The sequence below is a fragment of the Schistocerca gregaria genome, chromosome 2, assembly GCF_023897955.1.
Source record: "Schistocerca gregaria isolate iqSchGreg1 chromosome 2, iqSchGreg1.2, whole genome shotgun sequence".
Lineage (NCBI taxonomy): Eukaryota > Metazoa > Arthropoda > Insecta > Orthoptera > Acrididae > Schistocerca > Schistocerca gregaria.
This window is the reverse complement of record NC_064921.1, coordinates 352,816,355-352,840,560: the sequence shown is the minus strand read 5'-3', so window position 1 is coordinate 352,840,560 and position 24,206 is coordinate 352,816,355. Positions and strand designations below refer to the sequence as shown.

Sequence of the window (24,206 nt, the reverse complement as noted above, 5' to 3'; positions counted from 1 at the left end):
GCATAAAAAGGCTTGTGCTCTGCAACCTAAGGGAACTATGTTATTGTTTTGGATGTGAGAACTCAAACATTAACATTGTTTTTTTTCTAAATTTTGTTCAGTAATACCAAAGTGGTATAATTTAAATGGTGCTGCACAGAAGAGCTTCTGTAAAGTTTGGAACGTAGGAGATGGATACTGGCAGAAGTAAAGCTGTGAGTACTGGACGTGAGTCGTGCTTCGGTAGCTGAGTTGGTAGAGCACTTGCCCGCGAAAGGCAAAGGTCCCGAGTTCGAGTCTCGGTCGGGCACACAGTTAATCTGCCAGGAAGTTTCATATCAGTGCACACTCTGCTGCAGAGTGAAAATCTCATTCTATGACTACATGCTTAACCACTGTGGTAGTTTTCCCAGTGCTGTCAAATTGTTGGAATTTTTGAAAGATGCTTATGATGAACTGAAGCACAGCCAGTGGAGTAACTCAGACCATCGGACTCAGTTAGTAAAGCAATTGCAACTGTTGATGAATATACACTGATTTGTTGGTAATAAGATTACAGGCACTTAAAATATGCCCAATCATGTCTAAATGTCATGCAAGGGGTGTGAAAAATTTGAAAGAAAAGCTAACTCCAGAGAAAGCAATTCTCTTAATGCACTTTGATGAAAACTACTGTTTTGTAATTCAGATGGAAATCGGAAGTTACCGCTGGACAAGAAGCAGCTGTACAATCCAGTCCATTTGTGTTTATGTGATAAAGGAGGAAAATAAATTGATAACAATAAACCATTGCTTCGTAAGTGGTGATATGAATCGTGATGTAGGATTTGCAAACGGCGTTCAGAAAGAAAGTAATTGGCTGAACCCTACCATCAAGTCAAGAAACTGCATTGTTCCACTGGTGTGTGTGCTGCTCAATATGAAAATAATAAAAAAGCTTTAAAAACTTGTGTGAACACAGAAATCATTTTTCCGTTGATGCTTAAAATTCCTTTTTTGTTACTCGCCATGGTAAATCTGTGTGTGATGGATTGGGAAGAGCTCATAACAACTACATCGGGTTTTTTCAATTTCTGCATGTCTAATAGTGAGAAATTTTCTTAGACAATTGCTACGTAGATTGTCAAATGAAAAAACTCAAAGAGGTGTTTGGCAACCAGCACAATGCCAGCTACTGGGAATTTTCACAATTACAAATCGCTTATCTGTGTTTCAGTAGAAATTAGAAAAGTACCTTGTTCTGAAAATCTTTAGTTGATTTTTCCAAAATGAAAATGCTCCTCGATCATCAAGAAAACTGTTTTGTGGCAGCTGTATATTATGACAGGAGGTACTTTGCCGTAATCAAGAATGTGTGTGATTAAGGAGGTGCCGAACTACTTTTTCTCCACTCACCTTGACTGGCAGTGTCACTTTCAGCCAGAGAAAGAGTACACTTGTTTTGAGCTTTTGGAAAACATTTTATGTACTGTTGGTGTACCTGAATCAAGCACATTAGGAAGAATGTATTACATTAATGCAAATATGAAGGCAGTGAAATCTAATTTCTCATTGTGGCTTCAAACAGAGACGTTATTAAAACTGTCAGTAGAGAACTTTAACAATCTTTACTGCTGAACAAGTATGTTTTAAATTTAAACATTTGTCTGTGTTGAATAATTATCATTTAAATACACTCATTTGACTTTCAAAATGATACCCCTAAATAAAGCTAATATTAGTAATTAAAATATTTCAATTAAAATTATAACTTTTGGCTCTGCACTTTTATTATTTTAACAAAACATAATACATGCACTGAAGCTTAGCAGTCTACATAATATGCTTCAAAAACCTTCTGAAGAATGTTACAGTACATTAATACATAAATTAAATCTTATGTCTGTTGGAACTCATGGTTTTTTTTTAGTTACATCAAATTTGAGCTTCAATTAAAAAAAATGGCCTTGATAGCAGTGTGTCTAAAAGTATTTTGAATATAGAAGAAATCATTGTTTTGGCCAGTAGAATTAAGTTGATTTTCTTTATTACCAGAAGTCGAGAAGGGCTGTTAAATATTTGCACCCAATAAAGATACAGTCTCTTTCTGTTATCTGAAAAAAGAAGTGTTTTGTTGAAAATAAGTAAAGTTCTGTCCCCCCCCCCCCAATGTAAAGCATTACAAATGGGAAGCATCAGACAGTGTAAGCTTTATGATCGCATTACACGTCTTCCTTCAAAAACTAAATGAAATATATGGAAGAAATTTTATGCTAGTTATTAAGACATTACTGGGAATTACCTGTGTTTTATCACTGTGTAAAGTTTTTTGATTTGAGATTGTGTGTCCATTAATGTTTTTATTTGATTAGAAAGTCTAAAACCTTGAATTATTAAAGACCAAAAGTAGGTTCCCATCAGGTTGGAGAAATAAGTGTTTTTTCAACACCCTTGCAATTTTTCCAAATATCGTAAAGTTGAATACGTTAATATTTTTAAAATTTTCTATGTCACATTACTGCATAAATAAATACATTCTTGCTAACTATATTCATTTCTTAACTTCTGAAAAACAAATCCAGAGCAGAAACACACACACACACACTCAGGCAGGATGTCTTTTGATAAGTCAGGGATGCACTACACAGAGGAAGCAACTGCTTGGGTAGCAGAGTGCTTGTGTTGTGCATGTAGTGTTTTTTGTGGTTGTGCGGTAGTTTGAGGTACTCTGATGAACTCTTGCCTTACAACATGTAGATAGCAAATTCAGACTGCATTCAGGATAAAGGCACTTTTGACTGTCAAAATTTTATCAGTAAATTTGTCGAAGTATTGGTAGCAAAGTTTCTGAAATTTCTTGAACTCTAATTATTCTTGAAAACAAAAACTGGCTGAAGCCCAAAGTAGAAAGCTCGGAGGTATTAAGTGATTCATAGAAACTATATCCAAAAGACAGATTAGACACCATAGGAGGCAATTGAGAAAAATATTGTTTGTATTGATATCAAATTTAAGTGTGATTGAAGTTACCTGGTCATACATAACAGGTCTAGGTGAAATCAAGTTAATTTTAGATGTTTTTACCAGCCGTATAATTCAGTTGTGACAGTTCTAGTCATTCAAGGAAAGTCTACGGTCAGTAGCTCGCAAATACCCTGATCATGAAGTAGTAATGGGAAGTGACTTTAACCTACCAAGTCTAGATTAGGAAGTCTATAGTTTGATTTCAGGGGGTACAGTCATTCAATCTTGCAGAGTACTTTTGAACATAATTTTCTGGAAACACTAGTGAGCAGCTAGTTACAGTCCGCACAAAGTGAAGTGTTTTAAGGTTTGTTGCTACAAAGTGGATTAAGGATGGAAAAGACCCACTATGGTTTAAAAACGAAAGTCGGAAAATGCTGAAGAAGCAAAGGCTGTTGCGCTCTAGGGTCAAAAGGGAAAGTGGAAATGATGACAGGCTAAAGTTAGTATAGATTTGTGCATCCGTAAAAAGATTGATGGGCAAAGCATACAACTACCACCACAATCATACCTTAGCAAAATATCTTACGGAGCTCTTGAGAAAATTCTGGTCTTATGTAAAATTGCTTCTATCCAGTCATTCATTGACAAGTCGGGTTTGACAGAAGAAGATAGCAAAAGGCTGGCCAGAGTTTTAAATTTCACATTTACGAAATAGTTCACACATGAGAACCATGCGAACATATCACCATTTGACAACTACACAGACTGGAGGACATAGTAATGGGCACCCCTGGCATTTGGATGGAATTCCAGTTAGGTTCTACAGAGAGTACTCTATGGCACTAGCCCCTTACTTAGTGTGCATTTATTGCGAATCTCTCGCCCAGTGCAAAGTCCCAAATTACTGGAAAAAAAGTGCAGGTGACTCCTGCATATAAGAAAGGTGAAAGAATGGATCTGAAAAATTACAGATAAATATCCTTAACATAGGTTTGCTGCAGAATTTTCGTAACACATTCTCAGTTTGAATGTCATAATTTTCCATGAGCCAGGAAAGCTTCTGTCACAAGTCAGCATGGTTTTAGAAAACATCGCTTATACGAAACTCAAGTTTGACCACTTCTCACATGATATCCTGCGAACTATGGATGGAGGGGACCAGGCAGGTTCAATATTCCTAGATTTCTGAAAAGCATCTGAACCCTGTGCACACTGCAGACTGTTAGTGAAGGTACGAGCATAAAGAATAGGGTCCCAGATATGCGAGTGGCTTGAAGATTTATTAAGTGGCAGAATCCAACATGTTTTGCTCTGAGTGTTTTCATCAGAGACAAAGGTATTGTCTGGAGAGCCTCAGACAAGTGTGGTAGGACTGCTGTTACTTTTTATACACGTAAATGATCTGCGGACAGGGAAAGCAACAGTCTGTTGATGTTTGCTGAAGTTGCTGTGGGGGAGGGGGGGGGGGTGGAGGTATCGTTATTGAATGGCTACAGGAGGATTCAAAATGACTTCGACAATGCTGGTCATCGGTGATGATACATTCCAGGAAGAAATCCGTACCATCAGCAAATAGATGCAGCAGCTCACGGCTTGTCTCCTTTTGCACAGCCTTTTCTTTAGGAGTCGGATGCAGCTCCCAGTGGGCGCGCACACACACAGGTCATACTCAGATGATAATGCATAATTGTAAAGACACAGCCATTTTTAATTCTCAACACTTCACTGATGTTATGAAACATTACCCACTGATCCTCACAGGCAGTTGACTTCAGGACAACCTTGCTTAACATAGACAAGTTGGCCTTCTTTGAAGTCCTTGAACTGCCCAAACATTGTTGCACAAGGTAGTGCATATTCACCGTATGCTTGTTGCAGCTTTTGTCAAGTTTCAATGGCTTTGTGATTTAAATGAACACACAACTTTATTGTGCCTTACTGCTATTCTTGGGTCATTTCCATTGTTTGGTACGCAAAATGCAAAGAGCTTCTACATAATACAGCATTGCTACCAACCTGTCAATACTAGAGTGCTGCTGCCTATGGGTATCGTACCTAATAACCTGTTCTTTAGTAATAATCGTGGTACAGACGGGAAACTAGGATACAGCGGGAAAAATGAGCCTGTTTTTGTTCATCGGCCCTTATAAAATAAATAAATCTGGGTAGCTGACTGAATCAAGCATAAAAGAATAAATTCAGACAGATCAGAAAGGTTTCACCTTGTGAATAACTGTAATCAGTAGATGAAGAATGGGATACTCTGAAATTGACTGCAGTATTCTTAGTAGATAATAATAAATGTAGGTAACAGCTCAAAATACAAGAGCTTAAAATTACAACTGATGGAATTATATTAAAAATACTATCAAGACTAGAAACTGGCCCAAAAGAGCTTTTTGTCAATCAAAAACACGAGGGAACTTGAGCAGAACAGAAGGTAAATTGTCATCTTACTGTTAGAAAATATTTTAGGCCAGATATTTGGTTGCAGCTGCCAACAGAAAAAAAGAGCCCATTTCACTAACTCTGTTAGGATGGAAATTGCTGTTGTTTGAAAATCTACATTATTTGCTTATTATTTCTCATATCATGTAAACACCTTGAAATAAAATGAACAGTGCTGCAGTTTTGAACGCATCTTTGAGTTAAATAATACAAATGGGTGACAGTTGGATTGTTTCAAACAACCATATTTCCCGTTTTTATACCATGGCACTTGTGAACATACTGGTTGTTTGGAAACAGGAATGTGTACACAATGCATTGTTTTCTTTGAATAGCTATTTTTATCATATATCTTTACTTTTTTTCTACACCTTGTGCGAGGAATTCAAATTAGCTTCTTGTGGTCTTATTTTTTGTATAACCTTGTCAGGAATTTAAAAAAAAACTGTAGAATAGTTTCTTTTACTCTAATGTATGATCTCAAAAATAGTCATGTTTTGTGATCGTGGAGTGGAATAAAAGAGACACATTCTGTTTCCTAGATCACTGTTTTTATTCTAAACTGTTACAAATTGTGAAATTGTTGTACTGTGTTGTTAATAATATAACTTGCAACAAATCTCTCTAGTTCAAAATGGTTCAAATGGCTCTAAGCACTATGGGACTTAACATCTGTGGTCATCAGTCCAATAGAACTTAGAACCTAACTAAGCTAAGGAAATCACACACATCCATGCCCGAGGCTGGATTCGAACCTGCGACCGTAGCGGTCACACAGTTCCAGACTGAAGCGTCTAGAATCGCATGGCCACACCGGCCGACAAATCTAGTCAGTAGAACTTTTCAACACGATACACACTCTTAATTGCAAGAAAAAAGATACCCACTTGAGTTGTATGATTCTGTTATTGTAAATAGGTCGACCTGGCCAAAATTGGACGCACAGTATAGAAATAAGAAATCAAGGCAGCTGGAACAGATGAATTCAGTGTCAACATGACCAGGGCACTCGGAGGAACTGTTCAGCAATGGCTACACAGGGCACTGTGTGTTGTTGGAAAGAAGTAGTAACTCACTGAAATTGGAAAAGGGAGGCATCATCCCCCTACTGAAAAAGGGTCAGAAGAGGTAACTAAACTACAGATGTGTAGCTTTACTTTCACGAGGTGTAAAAGCCTGTCATTTCCTATGGACAGAATGAGGAAATCAGTAGAATTAACATTCAAGGAGAAACAAGGCTTTAGAGCTCTTAGGTCTTTTTTATACACTCAGTTTTTGCCACAAGAATACTTTGAGTAAGTTCTGGGTTTCTTCACATTGGTGAAGAACATGGTAATATACTTCATAAGCATATGTGGGAATATTTGAGGCATAAGTAAAAGCCTTAGAATGTCATTGTGAGAGGATGATACTCCCATAAAATAGAATGTTGTGCAATAGTAGAAAGGATCTAACAAGTCATGCCTAATCTTGATTGATTATGTAATAATAAGGGGTGAGACAGAAGTGTAGCTAACAGTCAAACTATCTATCTGTTACTAAGAATTCATGGCAGTGGGTTGTAAAATAACAGTAAACACAACAGTATGTTGTGTGTCAAGCAGAATTCTCCATCCAATAATTGAAAATGAAGTGTAGATTAGGAGGCATTATCTCATCAGGCAATACTATATGTAAAGACATTGACTACAGAATACAAAAAGCTCCCAAATTCTACCATGTAGTATTTCTGATAATTTCTAATGAAACATTTCCATAGGCTTCTGTGGTCATATTGACTTATGGAACGAACACAGCAGCCATTATTGGGCGAGCATAAAGTGATCTGTTGACAACAGAAATTGTAAGTTAAGAATGGATAAAATAAAGAATGAATATATGACAACTGCTAGGATTTGAATGAAGCCAGTTGGCATATTTGAAATAAAACAATGAAAATAATATACTTTTGGAAGAGGCTAGGAGGAAGATGTCTTAAAGACGTCAAAAGTAGGCACTTCAAATTCATGAACAAGAATTATAGATGAACTCACCGTTGTGGAAGGGTCTCATCGATAACTATGTCCAGCTTGCTGTAACGAACATGTTGTGGTGATCAAATACCATTACATTAGAACATGTTTCAGGATAGTGCAGTTGTGCCACATCAGAGGTATTTGTCTATGATCGTTTGCTTCACTTCTTTCACCCTGTTTAGATACAGTTGTGACGTATACTGTTTTGCAATCTGTGCAGTTTGTCAGGAAGATGCTCAAATTGAGAGAAATGGGAAGTAAGATTTCAGTAAAAAACAACATTCTTTGCAAACTATCAGGGACAACCCGAGTTGCACACAATTGCCCTGCGTGACATTGAACTGGCTAGTGCCTAAAGCACAGAAGTCATCTTGAAGCATTTGCTTGGACATTCTTACACATTTCCTATGTTGGTGATTACCTCTGGATTTCTGTCATGATTATATGATTGTATGTGACATATTGTCATACTGATATTAGTAATTGAAATAATTAATGGAAAATCTCATATAAAGATGTGAAACAATTACTAACAAAGAGATAGAGGGGCTGGCCAGTACTTACCTCAGCTCAGTACAGCCGATAGAGACATAAAAAACAACCGAAAATTTAAGCTCCTAGCTTTCGGAATAAATGTTCCTTCATCAGGGAGGAGAGAGGGGAAAGAAAGGGAAGAAGGGAAAGTGGATTTAGTTACTCACAACCCAGGTTATGAAGCAACAGGGAAAGGAAAACAGGGAAGGTAGCAAGGATGGAGGCATCACTCTGAAATATGAATGGGTATTAGAGACAGAAACATACCTAACGGCACCAACACTTAACTTTAAATAGGTGAGTGGAACTATTAATTATGTTCTTTGACTCTCATTCTCTTCTGTTTTAAAAGCGCTGAACACATTTGCTGAACAATTCACTTATCCTGTACAGTTAAATTGTGAATGCCCAACTTAATTCCTTGATCCAATTTCCTCAAATTAACCGTCTGTTTGCTTTGGGAAATGAAGCTACCTCGATCTACAGGTGTTACTGTGACACAGATCTTCACCCAGCACTCACTGTAAATAGTTTGCAGCTGCTCTCCTACCAGGCACTTGCACATATACATATCTACTCCATTCCTCTGGCAGCAGGTGCTCAGCCATGTTGCATGCATGATCTGATAGTTCATGGCTAGTCTTGGGGGCCCCAAGCAAAAGTTGAAACTGTGCAGTGTATTAGCACTGAAGCATTAACACTAAAAGGTGTGCGGCAAATTCTGCTTAAGCCAACAGTATGCAAGGCCCTGTTGCACAACCTTTGAAATTGAGAACAGCAACCTTGTCCTTGGACTATTCAGCCCTATGTCTTACTACTCAAGCACAGGCTGAGATCACTGTTTCTGAAAGAAGCACATTTGATGTTATTTGATATCTTGGGTTTACGAACAGAAAGCTTCTCAGGAAGCAAAGCTTCACTGGTGACGGGGCATTAGACGATAGTAGCTATGGTTGTCCTTGCACCTCCGTGTCCATCGGGTACTGGTATTCCCATGGTTTTGGAGAGCATGGAGAGCTAATAAGATTTATTACCACTGAGCGAGGTGTCGCAGTGGCAAGACACTTTTCACATTTGGATGGGTATCAATATAAATATATAGGTTTTTCATATTTTCTGTCATTCCAAGATTCGTTCTTTAAGGACTGAGCAATACATTTATGTAGTGTGTTTCTTCCACTGTACATATGCCATCTAATTAATCCAGGTCATTGTAAGAGGCTTCAAATATGGGAAGTTGTTGCCCCCTTTTACAAATTTGGCTCTGCAGTCATGGACTGTGCCGCTGATCCCGGTGGAGTTTTGAGTCCTCCCTCGGGCATGGGTGTGTGGTGTGTTGGTCCTTAGGATAATTTAGGTTAAGTAGTGTGTAAGCTTAGGGACTGATGACATTAGCAGTTAAGTCCTGTAAGATTTCACACACATTTTCTTGCAAATTTGTTTGACAGTAGTTGCTCACAAGTTTCCAACCAAGCTTTTCAGATCACTGATAAAATTGGCTTCTTATTCGAGTGTCAGTCTCTCCCATATTATAGAGATGAATTTAAATGGAAAAAATACACTAGTGATCAATAGTAACAGAACACCTCCAAAGACTTAAATTTTTCATATTAGGTGTGTTGGGCTGCCACCTAATGCCAGGTACTCCATATCAGCAACCTCAGTAGGCATTCGACATCATGAGAGAGCAGAATGCAGCACTCCACGGAACTCACAGGCTTCGAATGTGGTCAGGTGATGGGTGTCACTTGTGCCATATGTCTGTACGTGAGATTTTCACACTCCTAAACATCCCTAGGTCCACTGTTTCCGAAATCATAGTGAAGTGGAAATGTGAAAGGACACATACAGCAGAAAAGTGTACAGGCTGACATCGTCTGTTGACTGACAGAGACTGCCGACAGTTGAAGAGGGTTGTAATGCAGACATCCATCCAGACCATCACACAGGAATTCTAAACTGCATCAGGATCCACTGCAAGTACTATGACAGTTAGGTGGGAGGTGAGAAAACTTGGATTCCATGGTCAAACGGCTGCTCATAAGGCACAAATCACGCCGGTAAATGCCAAACAACAACCTCGCTTGATGTAAGGAGCGTAAATGTTGGTCGATTGAACAGTGGAAAAAACGTTGTGGGGACTGACGAATCATGGTACACAATGTGACGATCCGATGGCAGTGTGTGGGTATGGCGAATGCCTGGTGAAAATCGTGTGCCAGTGTGTGTAGTGCCAACAGTAAAATTCGTAGGCGGTGATGTTACGTTGTGGTTGTATTTCTCCTGGAGGGAGCTTATGCCCCTTGTTGTTTTGCATGGCATTATCACAGCACAGGCCTACATTGTTGTTTTAAGCACTTTCTTACTTCCCAATGTTGAAGAGTAATTCACGATGGCAATTGCATCTTTCAACACGATCGAGCACCTGTTTGAAATGCATGGTCTGTGGTGGTGTTGATACACAACAGCAACATCCCTGTAATGGACTGGCCTGCACAGAGTCCTAACGTGAAGCCCATAGAACACCTTTGCGATGTTCCGGAACCCAGACTTCATGCCAGGCCTCATCAACTGACATTTATACCTCTCCTCAGTGCAGCACTCCATGGAGAATGGTATGCCATTCCTCAAGAAACAATCCAGCACTTGATTGAATGTATGCCTGCAAGAGTGGAAGCTGTCATCAAGGCTAAGGGTGGGCCAACACCATATTGAATTCCAGCATTACCGATGGAGGGCGCCACGAACTTGTAAGCCATTTTCAGCCAGGTGTCCGGATACATTTGATCTCACAGTGTATAGCAGTGGTGAAGAAACAATCCTGCTTAAGTAGCAAAGCACGAAGTTTACATGAGACACAACAAACTACCTAGAATACCTGATACATTTCATGCAGATACTAAATTTGTATTGTAATGCTATAGAGTTTCAGAAGTTATCAAAGAGTGAGAAAAGTAAATTGCTTATTAGAAACCTTAATTATGGCAGATATGTGGAACTGCTTTTGTATTTATTGTGGAATATTTTACTTACTGCCAGTCCCCAACAGTCTGTCTTTCATTCTCATACCATCCATTTAAGTCTCATCAGACGTGAGGTTCTGGGTGACTTTTTTCATAAGTTTCCTCATTTCCTAAACATTGCCAGTCCTTCTCCTTTATCCCTCTTCCTTCCCCTTAAATCCTTCTGCCACAAGGAGGAACCACTGGCTCCAAAAGCTTGGGTGTTTTCCTTAATTGTTAACGTTTTTGCTCCTACCACTGCTTTTTGAGTGGTTGTTTTTTATTAGCTGTCATAATTCGGCTTTTGATTGGGAGGAGAAAAGAGTTACTGTTGACTTGTGCAACAAAACTGTGATCGTAAAATGAAATACTATATAAATCTTATATAGGTGCAAAGTATGCATGGATACAAGCACAAGCACTGAGAGACAGGGAGTATACTGGAAGGTAATAAATGTCTAGTAGATAGATAAACAATGAACAGACTGTTGCAGTTTTAATGAGGTAGCTTTGCAAAGAAGAAAGAAAGAGAAGAGTAAAAGATGCTGTGTGACAGCTTTGAAATGTAGCGGCATTGAAATTGGAACACTGGTTGGTGCACTGAAGAATACTGAGTGAAATTGTTGACAGTTATTTGTTGCTGTTTGTCAAAGCATAATCTGTATCACTTCGGGCTGGGGGGGTTACCTTCATAGAGTTGGATGTTATTGAATTTAGCATATGTTAAAATTTATGAGTAAGTAAGAAACACGTATTTTTTGTTTCCTCCAAAAAATTTCTGCCTCGAGATACAGGCCTCCAAAGATGACACTGCGAATTTTGGAAAATTTTTTGAAATGCTGTATCTCTGTAACAGTTTTGCATATTTTGTTAGTTTTTTTATTTGAAAGATAATTGCTTTATGATTACAATGATAGCATCTGTTTGGACATATCTGTTAAAGTTCTTTTATTGTCGCCTTTTGATTTTTTTTATAATTTACAGATTTTTTTTTTTTTTTCAAAAATACCTGTCCAGGAAAATCTTTCTGTTGATTAGTACCACATTGTACATATATTGTCTGTAAAGGAGAGCTTCCACTTCTAAGATGGATATTGTGGTCTTCAGTCCTGAGACTGGTTTGATGCAGCTCTCGATCGATGCTACTCTATCCTGTGCAAGCTTCTTCATCTCCCAGTACTTACTGCAACCTACATCCTTCTGAATCTGCTTAGTGTATTCATCTCTTGGTCTCCCTCTACAATTTTTACCCTCCACGCTGCCCTCCAATGCTAAATTTGTGATCCCTTGATGCCTCAAAACATGTCCTACCAACCAGTCCCTTCTTTTTGTCAAGTTGTGCCACAAACTCCTCTTCTCCCCTATTCTCTTCAATACCTCCTCATTAGTTATGTGATCTACCCGTCTAATCTTAAGCATTCTTCTATAGCACTAAATTTCGAAAGCTTCTATTCTCTTCTTGTCCAAACTAGTTATCGTCCATGTTTCACTTCCATACAAGGCTACACTCCATACAAATACTTTCAGAAACGACTTCCTGACACTTAAATCTATACTCAATGTTAACAAATTTCTCTTCTTCAGAAACGATTTCCTTGCCATTGCCAGTCTACATTTTATATCCTCTCTACTTCGACCATCATCGTAATCTATTTCCCTCAGCATCACCCGATTTAATTTGACTGCATTCTATTATCCTCGCTTTGCTTTTGTTGATGTTCATCTTATATCCTCCTTTCAAGACACTGTCCATTCCGTTCAACTGCTCTTCGAAGTCCTTTGCTGTCTCTGACAGAATTACAATGTCATCAGCGAACCTCAAAGTATTTATTTCTTCTCCATGAATTTTAATACCTACTCCGAATTTTTCTTTTGTTTCCTTTACTGCTTGCTCAATATACAGATTGAATAACATCGGGGAGAGGCTACAACCCTGTCTCACTCCCTTCCCAACCACTGCTTCCCCTTTCATGCCCCTCGACTCTAATAACTGCCATCTGGTTTCTGTAAAAATTGTAAATAGCCTTACGCTCCTTGTATTTTACCCTTGCCACCTTTAGAATTTGAAAGAGAGTATTCCAGTTAACATTGTCAAAAGCTTTCTCTGAATCTACAAATGCTAGAAACGTAGGTTTGCCTTTTCTTTATCTTTCTTCTAAGATAAGTCGTAAGGTTAGTATTGCCTATTCCAACATTTCTACGGAATCCAAACAGATCTTCCCCAAGGTCCGCTTCTACCAGTTTTTCCATTCGTCTATAAAGAATTCGCGTTAGTATTTAGCAGCTGGACTTATTAAACTGATAGTTCTGTAATTTTTCACATCTGTCAACACCTACTTTCCTTGGGATTGGAATTGTTATATTCTTCCTGAAGTCTGAGGGTATTTCACCTGTCTCATACACCTTACTCACCAGATGGTAGAGTTTTGTCATGAGTGGCTCTTCCAAGTTTGTCAGTAGTTCTAATAGAATGTTGTCTACTCCCGGGGCCTTGTTTCGACTCGGGTCTTTCAGTGCCCGGTCAAACTTTTCACGCAGTATCTTATCTCCCATTTCGTCTTCATCTACATCCTCTTCCATTTCCATAATATTGTCCTCAAGTACGACGCCCATGTATAAACCCTCTATATACTCCTTCCACCTTTCTGCCTTCCCTTCTTTGCTTAGAACTGGTTTTCCATCTGTGCTCTTGACATTCATATAAGTGGTTCTCTTTTCTCCAAAGGTCTTTTTAATTTTCCTGTAGGCAGTATCTATCTTACCCCTAGTGAGATAAGCCTCTACATCCTTACATTTGTCCTCTAGCCATCCCTGCTTAGCCATTTTACACTTCCTGTCGATCTCATCCCGTTTCGCATGCTTCACTTACTGCATTTTTATATTTTCTCCTTTCGTCAATTAAATTCAGTATCTCTTCTGTTACCCAAGGATTTCTCTTAGCCCTTGTCTTTTTACCTAATTGATCCTCTGCTGCCTTCACTATTTCATTCCTCAAAGCTACCCATTCTTCTTCTACTGTATTTTTCCCCCCATTCCTGTCAATTGTTCCCTTATGCTCTCCCTGAAACTCTGTACAATCTCTGGTTCTTTCTGTTTATCCAGGTCCCATCTCCTTAATTTCCCACATTTTTGCAGTTTCTTCAGTTTTAATCTACAGGTCATAACCAATAGATTGTGGTCAGAGTCCACATCTGCCCCTGGAAATGTCCTACAATTTAAAACTTGATTCCTAAATCTCTATCTTACCATTATGTAATCTATCTGATACCTTTTAGTATCTCCAGGATTCTTCCATGTATACAACCTTCTTTTATGATTCTTCAACCAAGTATTAGCTATGATTAAGTTATGCCCTGTGCAAAATTCTACCAGACGGCTTCCTCTTTCATTTCTTAGCCTCAATCCATAATCACCTACTATGTTTCCTTCTCTCCCTTTTCCTACTACCGAATTCCAGTCACCCATGACTATTAAATTTTCGTCTCCCTTCATTACCTGAATAATTTCTTTTATCTCATCATACATTTCATCAATTTCTTCATCATCTGCAGAGCTAGTTGGCATATAAACTTGTACTACTGTAGTAGGCATGGGCTTTGTGTCTATCTTGGCCACAATAATGCGTTCACTATGCTGTTTGTAGTAGCTTACCCGCACTCCTATTTTTTTATTCATTATTAAACCTACTCCTGCATTACCCCTATTTCATTTTGTATTTATAACCCTGTATTCACCTGACCAAAAGTCTTGTTCCACCTGCTTCCGAACTTCACTAATTCCCACTATATCTAACTTTAACCTATCCATTTCCCTTTTTAAATTTTCTAACCTACCTGCCCGATTAAGGGATCTGACATTCCACGCTCCGATCCGTAGAACGACAGTTTTTTCTCCTGATAAGGACGTCCTGAGTAGTCCCCGCCCGTAGATCCGAATGGGGGACTATTTTACCTCTGGAATATTTTACCCAAGAGGACGCCATCATCATTTAATCATACAGTAAAGCTGCATGCCCTCAGGAAAAATTACGGCTGTAGTTTCCCCTTGCTTTCAGCCGTTCGCAGTACCAGCACAGCAAGGCTGTTTTGGTTAATGTTACAAGGCCAGATCAGTCAATCATCCAGACTGTTTCCCCTGCAACTACTGAAAAGGCTGCTGCCCCTTTTCAGGAACCACGTTTGTCTGGCCTCTCAACAGATACCGCTCCGTTGTGGTTGCACCTATGGCACGGCCATCTGTATCGCTTATATAATAGAAAGAAACTTCCACATGGGAAAAATATATTAAAAACAAAGATTCCAAGACTTACCAAGCAGGAAAGCACCGGTAGACAGGCACAATAAAATAACACACAAACACACACACACAAAATTTCGAGCTTTCGCAACCGGCGGCTGCTTCGTCAGGAAAGAGGGAAGGAAAAGGAAAGATGAAAGGATGTGGGTTTTAAGGGAGAGGGTAAGGAGTCATTCCAATCCCGGGAGCAGAAAGACTTGCCTTAGGGGAAAAAAAGGATAGGTATATACTCGCACCTGCGCACACACACACACACACACACACACACACACACACACACACACACCATATGGATGTGTGTGTGTGTGTGTGTGTGTGTGTGTGTGTGTGTGTGTGTGTGTGTGTGTGTGCGCGAGGGAGCGAGTGTACACCTGTCCTTTTTTTCCCCTAAGGGAAGTCTTTCCGCTCCCGGGATTGGAATGACTCCTTACCCTCTCCCTTAAAACCCACATCCTTTCGTCTTTCCCTCTCCTTCCTGAAGAAGCAACCATCGGTTGCGAAAGCTAGTAATTCTGTGTGTGTGTTTGTGTGTTTTGTTCATTGTGTCTGTCTGCCGGCGCTTTCCCGCTTGGTAAGTCTTGGAATATATATATACCTTTTTTTAACTTTAAAGAGTAATGCATGTGTCTTCACTGAAGTTGTTTCTTACGAATTTCATTGTTACAATGTTTATTTGTTTTGTCTTTGTTGCAGTTATTTCGTTTCACTTTCATTGTTCCAGATATTTATTACCCTTTGTTGTAGTTCCTTGTCAGTTTGTGTGTCATCGTTGTTCATTGCAATTTTCTGTATTGTAGTTGTTCAGTACAAATCTGTTTACTGATGAGGCTTTTAAGTAATCTGAGACCACCCAGTGAGTTCCGTGATTTTGTGAGGAATTTTCCAGTTAACACATTTTCTGTGTGTTTTGCGAAAAGGACTCTTTGAAATGTCTTCTGACTGGTGCCACAGAAAAGTGAAGTGTGCTGACTATTTGCGTATCAATAAAAGAGTGATGTATAACACAAACAAAAAACAGATTTTGTTCAGGTTGGGAATAAGTGTTCTCATTTGAAGACTCTGTTTCAAAGTGAAAATGTTTCCAGCGACAACTTTTTGCATTTTAAATGTTTTGACAGAATAACAACAATGATAGTATCTAAACAAGGTGAAGCCTCCCGTGATGCTGATGTAGATTTTGCATCAGTAGAGGAAGAATTAAATAGCCTGAATCAGTCAACTACAGAGGTAGGTGTTAGTCCTGTTAAGAAACTGTGATCAGTGAAGTCGAGTCATAAGCTCTATGCATCAAGAAAGTACAGAGAAAGTACTAAAGCTATGGATGAATACACTACAGCAAACTGACTGCCCTCTTCAAAGTAGAAATTCCATATTCAGAAGAAAATGAACCAAAGCACTCTTGCACATCTTGCCAGGAATTTTTCACTAAAATCGATTCACCTGTTGAATATTGTGCATTCTGCAGTGAGCAGGTGCAAGTTTCAACTATTATTCCAGAGTCATTTTCAAAGAAAACAATTTTGAATCACATTCCATCAGTATCAAAGTATGCAGTAGACAAAACAAGAAATGTGAGGTCTGTAAAAGGAGTCTCTTTAAGACCAGATCCCTATTATGGTCATCCTTTAGAAGCAGGTAAAGCTCAAATAGTGCTGTCATTTTATCTGGAAGATAAATGGGACTGTTCTCACCAGAGTGCCAACAGAAGACACACTATAACAGTAACAGTTGAAACTCAAAAAGTTGTGAAAGAGAAGAGGTATACGACTTGCCGTATTAAAGGAACTTTCGCTGCTTATAAGAGCAGCTGTACAACTTCACATATTGGAAGATCAGAATTTTATGCACTATGACCTAAGTGGGTAGTTCCACACCCACCTAGAGATGTCTGTTTATGTCGGTACTGCATGAATTTTTAACTTTGTGTGGTAATTTTGAAGTACTTACTGGAGCACGTGACATGAGACACCTTGGTTGGGCATTTGAAGTCATTAGTAGTCTGTGATGTAAAGTAAGAGGCTTGTTTGTTTAGAGAATGTGGTGACTGCTCTGGAAAGGGAGGATGTTTCAGGCATTGGTGTAGTCATGAGGTACAATAGAACAGTTGACAGGAAGTGTTTTTTCAGTTGACAAATACACACATTGAAATGCAAAATAGTGTTTATTTTATATTGTTGCAGTGTACATATTTTTATCCATTCAGAAAGGTTTTTTTAGTGCATATAACACAACCTGCTGTCTAATTTTGGTACTGTCGTAGCTGTGTCCTGATGGAGAAAAAGAATATAGATTCCTTTAGTAGGTACAGTTGTAATGAATTATCTTAAACTAATGTGAATAGCTGTAAGTTGTTAGACATTTTAAGGAATATTCTTTCTCTCTCTCTCTCTCTGTGTGTGTCTGTGTGTGTCTGTGTGTGTGTGTGTGTGTGTGTGTGTGTCTGTGTCTGTGTCTGTGTCTGTGTCTGTGTCTGTGTCTGTGTGTGTGTGTCTGTGTCTGTGTCTGTGTCTGTGTGTGTGTGTCTGTGTGTGTGTGTGTGTGTGTGTGTGTGTGTGTGTGTTTTCCTTATGTATAATGATAGTATATACTAATTTTTTCTTTTTGGTTTTTCTCAGGCATAGTTTGATTGTGGCATGACCAAGTCCACGCAGAGCGTCTATGGCCGAGCAACCTAACTGTGTTCCCGGGGGGTCAGAGTTGCTTCTCAGTACAGCTGGGGCTGCCACTAGGCGTAACACCAATAAGTATGTATGCATATTCTTCGTATGGTAATAGCTTTCCTGGCCCGATGTAAGAGACAGCCAGAAGGCCCTTATCTGGTCAGTTAGATATCCACTTTTTATTTTCCGTTACTTATGTTTAGCAGAGTAAAGCAGTTTTAACAGGTACACCTGTTTTCACCACTCTCCACTTTTCAGTTCCTTTCCCCGCGCAGCAATTTGACAGAGAAACAAATACCTAATGTCTCTTAGTGTTTAGGATTTAGGATGCAAGTGTATGTGGTTCTTGCACTAGATAATGATATGTCAGATGCCCTTTTCACTGGTTTTAGGCACTGGTAAATAGCTGTTGACATGCTTGTTTCACTTTCTCATGGTTTTTAGCAAAAGAACAGATTTCACTAAAGGTTTCATAGTGAGACAGTCACTTGATTTAGGGATTTACTCAATACATTGTTTATCCCTCAGATTGAAAGTTATATGTGTGCAAGAGTAAGATATTTTACTCCAGTAGCTGAATTGTTTTTGAAAGTTTCCGGGTAACATGTAAGTATGAAGTTTTGCGTACCCTTTATTAACTATTGCAAACAAACAGAAATAAAATCCTTAATAGTGTAGGTACAATACATTATTATTTAAGAGACAAAGCTTAATATTCACATAAAATTAAATGCATAGTTTAAGGATTTTCCTCTCTAAAATAAGCTTTTCTTTTTCACCCAGGAGTACAGTCAAGTCTGCTTCAAGAAAGCGTGGGGGATCTGCTGCTCATCATCCAGCTAGCTCAAAACGTTCAAAGTGTTTTGACGATAAAGGAGAATTTGTACCATTTGAATTATATACTACGAGAAAAAGTAAGGAATTTGCTACGGCGCCTGCAAGATCTAGAGGCAGTGGCAGGCCCGATAGTCCGGGTGTCACAGGGCGCAGTAATAAGGGGTCTGCATCGGGCCACAGACCCATTGTTGCCAGAACTGAAATTATTGAAACACAGGAGACGCCGCCAAAACAAGAACGTGTTGATACAAGTGGAGGAGGAAAGAGCCACGAGAAGCCTTCTAGATTTAGGGGGCGAACCAGGGTAACAGATTTATCTGTGGAAAGTGGTGCTTCAACAGTGTATTCTTGCTCCTCTGTTGGAGACACTGTCAACCAATCACCTTGTTCTGGAAGTTTAAGTTCAGTCGGCTGTAGAACCAAGAGTCACTTGGAAACTGTCGAGCCGGACACCCAGAAACGACGTGTGTCAGGAACCAGAACCTCTTCTCGTTTGGCATCTGTAACTGCTGAAGCTCGCAGTTCTCGGTCAAGTTCCCTTGCATCTTACCCAGGGGAGGAGACACCTTCAGGAACCCCGCCAGTACAAAATCTTTCACAGAAATCAGGCAGAAAGCCAGCATCTGTTACTTCTTATATAAGTTATAAGACTGCATCACATTCGAAACGTCCTACTTCTCATTCAGAGGCCTCACCCAAGACTAATTCTGTATCAGTAAAGAATCGTAGAGCTTTGAAAGAAAGCAAAGGTGAGAAAATCGTTGAAAAAAAGACAAGAGAATCCTCTAGAGCTGAAACTGTTGTTGCCTCTAGTAAAGAGAAATACAACGGCAACAATAATTTGGCATCAGTTACAATAAGCAGTCAAGAGACAGTGAAGCTGAAGAAAGGAACAGCAACACTTGACAATAAGAGGCAAGCAGCTCGAAAATCTCAGGCTAAGGAAGGAAGCACTTCTCAGTCAGCTCCTGTAAAGAACATTTATAAAACAAAAAAAGTCTTGGATGCACAGCACTCTTCAGGATCTGCATGTTCTCAGAAAGTTACAGGTTAGCAATGTTTGTTTTACTTTTAAAACTTTAACTGTAAAAATATTATAGACTGTGTTCTGTCATTCCTCAGACTTCATACTTCATTAAGTACTTTCCACATGTGTTCTACTCAGAGAGGGGAGAAACCATTAGTGAAAAGATAGTATATATTGAAAATAGGGTAATGTAAAGGTGCTGACGAAAAATAAATGTATGAGAATTAATCAACAGTAAATTATGAAAATGGGAATATGTTTCACACCGTGACTATAATGTGGTTGGTTGGTTTCACATTGGCTATTTACATTTACTGCTGCACCCCAACCGTGCAGTTTTTTCTTCAGTAGGCTGTTTCTTTTGTAGCATTTGTTTATTTTCCCTCTTTATGTTAGTTTTTGTCTACTCTGTGGATGATACAGTCTTGTCCGTTGTTTCCTTATCACACTCGATAATTGCGTCCTAGATACTTTCCACTTTTAAGTATTCATATCAGAGATGCACTGTTGATTTACTTGTCACATTTCCTAGTCTCTCGTGGTTAATACTAGCAAGGTGACTTGTTTTAACCTTGCATTTTAATTTTCTTTCACAGTTGAGTTGTATTTGTTAGTGTCTGCTACTGCCCAATGTGTACATATTTTTGTGCCGTTATTTGATTGTACTTTCATTTTGAGATGATATTCCTCGAAATGGTATCTTTGAAAATTCAAATTTCTTATGATAATCCCTTGTATTTTGAATGTATAGTTAGTGTGTAGTGGTATGCTTTATTGAGGCCATTGCATTATTGTTTTCAGACATCTTTGCTGAACCTCTCTTCCTATTAATATGGTATTTATTTATTTACTTATGTATTTACTTATCTATCCTCCCATCCCCATACCCCCCTCCCCACCCACACCAAAAGTTTGTCGGGCAATGGAATTGGATCAGTAGTGTGGTGTGCTCAGTCCTTGCATTCAGTTGATGTGGCAGTGAGTGTAACGTCATATCCTCTACTGGAATGATTGATGTTAGTACTTGTAGCTGTAAATTTGAGAAATGTGATATTATTTCCTATTTTACTCGTGGGGAGGTGTAACTGCGAAGTAAACAGTGAATTGTTGCAAGATTTTCTCTGCTGTAAAAGACAAAGTGAGATTGTTGTTGTACAGTTTGTTGAGGTGAAACTTTTTATTAGTAGTCGAGGAGGAACTGACATTATAGCTCATAAAGTCAAACAAAATGTTCTTTAGACTAAATCCTAGATACTCAAAAATTTGTGACCACTTATTACAACACAAGCTCAGAGTCTTAGGTTGCTGTATTGAAGTACTTAATTAAAAGTGTACTACATGCTATGGACAAACTAATAAAGGACCTCACAGAAGCACAATTTACTTAATTGATGATTGACTCTTCTCACCTCGCAGATTTTAAAACTAGTTCCTTTACTTGTTGGGTTTTACTGTCAAAATAGAAGTATTGTAGTTTGAATCTTGGAGTTGGTGTATTTTGATGTAGAATCCCTAGAGAATATGTATTTGATGCACTGGGATATTTGTGATGATAAAACGGTAGTAGCAACTTCAGCTGAGAACACACAGATTTTGGGAAAAAGAACGGGTAAGTTACAGTATTTATAACAACAGTGTTACACAGATATTCAGTAAATTCAAGAAGGTGCTGATCACTTCTGCACGAATAAACTTGGGGATTCGCTACTTAAATACCTGCTTTCAGCTTGAATTTTGCTAGCTCATAGTTGTGTAGTTAGAGTAATAGGCACATTTTTCTTTCCAGAACCTGTTGCTGAACTGAAGTACCCCCTCAGAAATCGCATTAGACTTAGTGAACAAAATTTACTGTTGCCGGGATCAAGTGACAGTAGCAGCGGCAACAGCAGCAACACAAGTATTTGTTATACGCCTCCCTCATCTGCTTTGTTGCCTCGCCGCATCACTGTGGTTCCCAAGAAGAAAGCCAAAGTTGGTGAAAGCTCCAAAAATTTGGGTATGTTTCCTAACGCAACCCGTGCGGCCACATTTTATTCAAGGAAGTACTATTAGAGTTCTTATATTTCCCTGAACCTCGTAATTTGTCTTTTCACAAACCTCATTTCTGCGGTACATGTAATCTATTTTCCAGTCTTTGCTAATAATTTTTACCTCTTGACTCCATTCCAGTAACAAGTACAAATTTTATGTATATAATCTTTGTGAAATTGATGTTACAACATTGCTGGCCTTAACAATTGCATTGCCAAGGAGGATAGCAAATAACAAGATTTTTACCTATTGTGCGTGTACAGTAAAGTAGAAAGAATACATGATAAAATTTCTAGTGATTTAGGCATATATTGGGGGGTGGAGGAGGGGGGAGGAATTTAGTATACTACAGCTCTAACATGGATGGTCATAGTTGGACTGAGCCTACATGGCAGTGAAGAGTATGTCATTCTGTGCTGCTTCAACTCTCTGTCAGAATGTGTCAATTGTAAAGGCTGGTGAGTGGTAAGACGCTAGTCACTTGGCAGCCCATGATGTTTTCAATGGATGGGATGTTGGATGAATGTGCTGGGCATGGTAACAGTCGAGCACCCTTCGAATTGAGATAGGACAGAACAACACAGTTTATGTACGGTCTTTAGTTACTTTGTCAAAAGATATCGTACATACATTGAAATGCGGCATAGTTACCACTCGTAACACTTCAGACATGGAACGCCTGCTGTTCAAATTACCAGTTATGTGAACCATAGGAGAAGGTATTGTGTACCCTGTGGTGTCCCATACCACCATGCCAACCTGGGAAAATCCACTCTAGCAGCACCTGTTCTCCTTGGAACTTACACAAATGAATATTTCCATCTAATGCTTTAAGCAGATCCAGGACGTATCTGAAAAGTGTGTGCGCGTGCGATTGTGTGTTTACTTGTCTTTCTGCAGACGAGCCCACTTTCTGTCTCAGTATGTCTGTTCTCTCAGCTGCTAGTTGTATGGGGCCATTGAGACACTGAATAATGGTGAAAATGACTGTCCTGGGCTCCTCGATTCCATAATCACACAACAGTCATGGTCAGAGCGAGCAGAAATATCCTAGAACAAGAAACTGCATTCTTGTAGGTCACAATCTTGCTGCTGTTGAATTCCAACACACTTTGATAGACATTTCTTCTTCTCCTCCTCCTCCTCCTCCTCCTCCTCCTCCTCCTCATGTGAGGTGTTACATAATCGTCTTGTAAGTAACCGATATTCTAAGGTGATTCTTGAGTGAGAAACTAGCTTCAAAATTTTTCTTTGTAAGCAAAATATAGGTGGCGTTGTTGCTGTTACTCAGCCAACAAATGTTTAGGATGGAGCGGATGGTAGCAGTAGTGTACAGGGGCTGCACAAAATATGGGGGGACAACACATTACCATGCCTAATACAATGTAGCAAACATGTTGGCATTCAAAACAGCTGTCAGTCATCTCAGAGTGGATAAACACAGGTCCTGTATGGTTTTCAAGGGAATTTGATTCTACTGTTCCCGAAAAATAGTGGAAAAGTGAAGTAATGATGATAGAGGTGATCACAAACACTGCTCTCCATAAGTAGACCACACAGGTCTAATATTGAGCTCAGGAGACTGGGGGCCGCAGGAGAAATGATAGTTCATCCTCATGCTCACAAAACCAAGTCATACCTATGTAAACAGGGCCTCTTATCATTTTTGTTCAAAGCATCACTGTTGGGGGCAACAAATACCATGAGATGGACCTGACTGGCCAAAATGGTCATGTAATCCGTGACAGTAATGCTACCCTCCAGAGTAACCTTGAGGCCCATGGAATACCATATATGGCTGTCCAAATCATAACTGAACCTCACCGTGTTGGGATGTAGACTCAGCCACAACTTGGGAACAGCGTGAAACAAGACACATTCTTCCATTGCTCCATAGTCAAAGTTTTATGGTTTTGGTATCACATTTTCCTGTTATGGGCATTTGCATTACTGAATGAATGGTTTCAGAATTTCAGCTCGCCCTGCAATCTCCCGATTGTGGAGTTTGCTTCTTGCTGTTTTGCTGCCGATAGGGTTTGTGAGTACGGCATTCAGTTCTGCAGTCTCTTTTGCAGATGTCCTCCTCTTATTTTTCGTAACAATCGTTTGATGATCATCTGTAATGATCACTTAACACACACTTTCATCCAGGTCGTGACCTAAAGGATGATTTTGTGCTTTCCCTGTATGCAGTATAAATCTTAAAAGGTAAATTCCCCATAACTGTCTTCTCAAATTTAGTGGTAAATTGGCCCATTTAGTAGTCAATCAAAAACTGAACACAGATCAAGCATGAAAAGAGGAAGGTAGTGACTGAACTGCGGACGAAAGAAGAAAAATAGAAACAGTGAATAGTCCACACTTAATATGTGCAATATCGAGCAATGGTAGCAATTGTGGTTGTGGGATCACGGTGTTGGACTGCAACGTG

The 24,206-nt window shown here is 39.2% G+C and overlaps 1 protein-coding gene across 15 annotated transcripts in view; it reads left to right on the top strand.

Moving 5' to 3' along the window:
- LOC126337040 (E3 ubiquitin-protein ligase TRIP12) overlaps window positions 1-24,206 on the top strand; it is a 215,765-nt gene that overhangs the window by 4,976 nt on the left and 186,583 nt on the right. For 12 of the 15 annotated variants that reach the window (XM_050001352.1, XM_050001355.1, XM_050001353.1 and 9 more), the window contains exons 2-4: window positions 17,836-17,964; window positions 18,664-19,766; window positions 21,531-21,740. In XM_050001352.1, the coding sequence (XP_049857309.1) occupies window positions 17,879-17,964; window positions 18,664-19,766; window positions 21,531-21,740 (1,399 nt within the window). In that variant the 5' untranslated portion in view covers window positions 17,836-17,878. The remainder of the gene's footprint in view (window positions 1-17,835; window positions 17,965-18,663; window positions 19,767-21,530; window positions 21,741-24,206) is intronic. The other 3 variants (XM_050001360.1, XM_050001358.1, XM_050001359.1) reach the window with 1 other exon arrangement.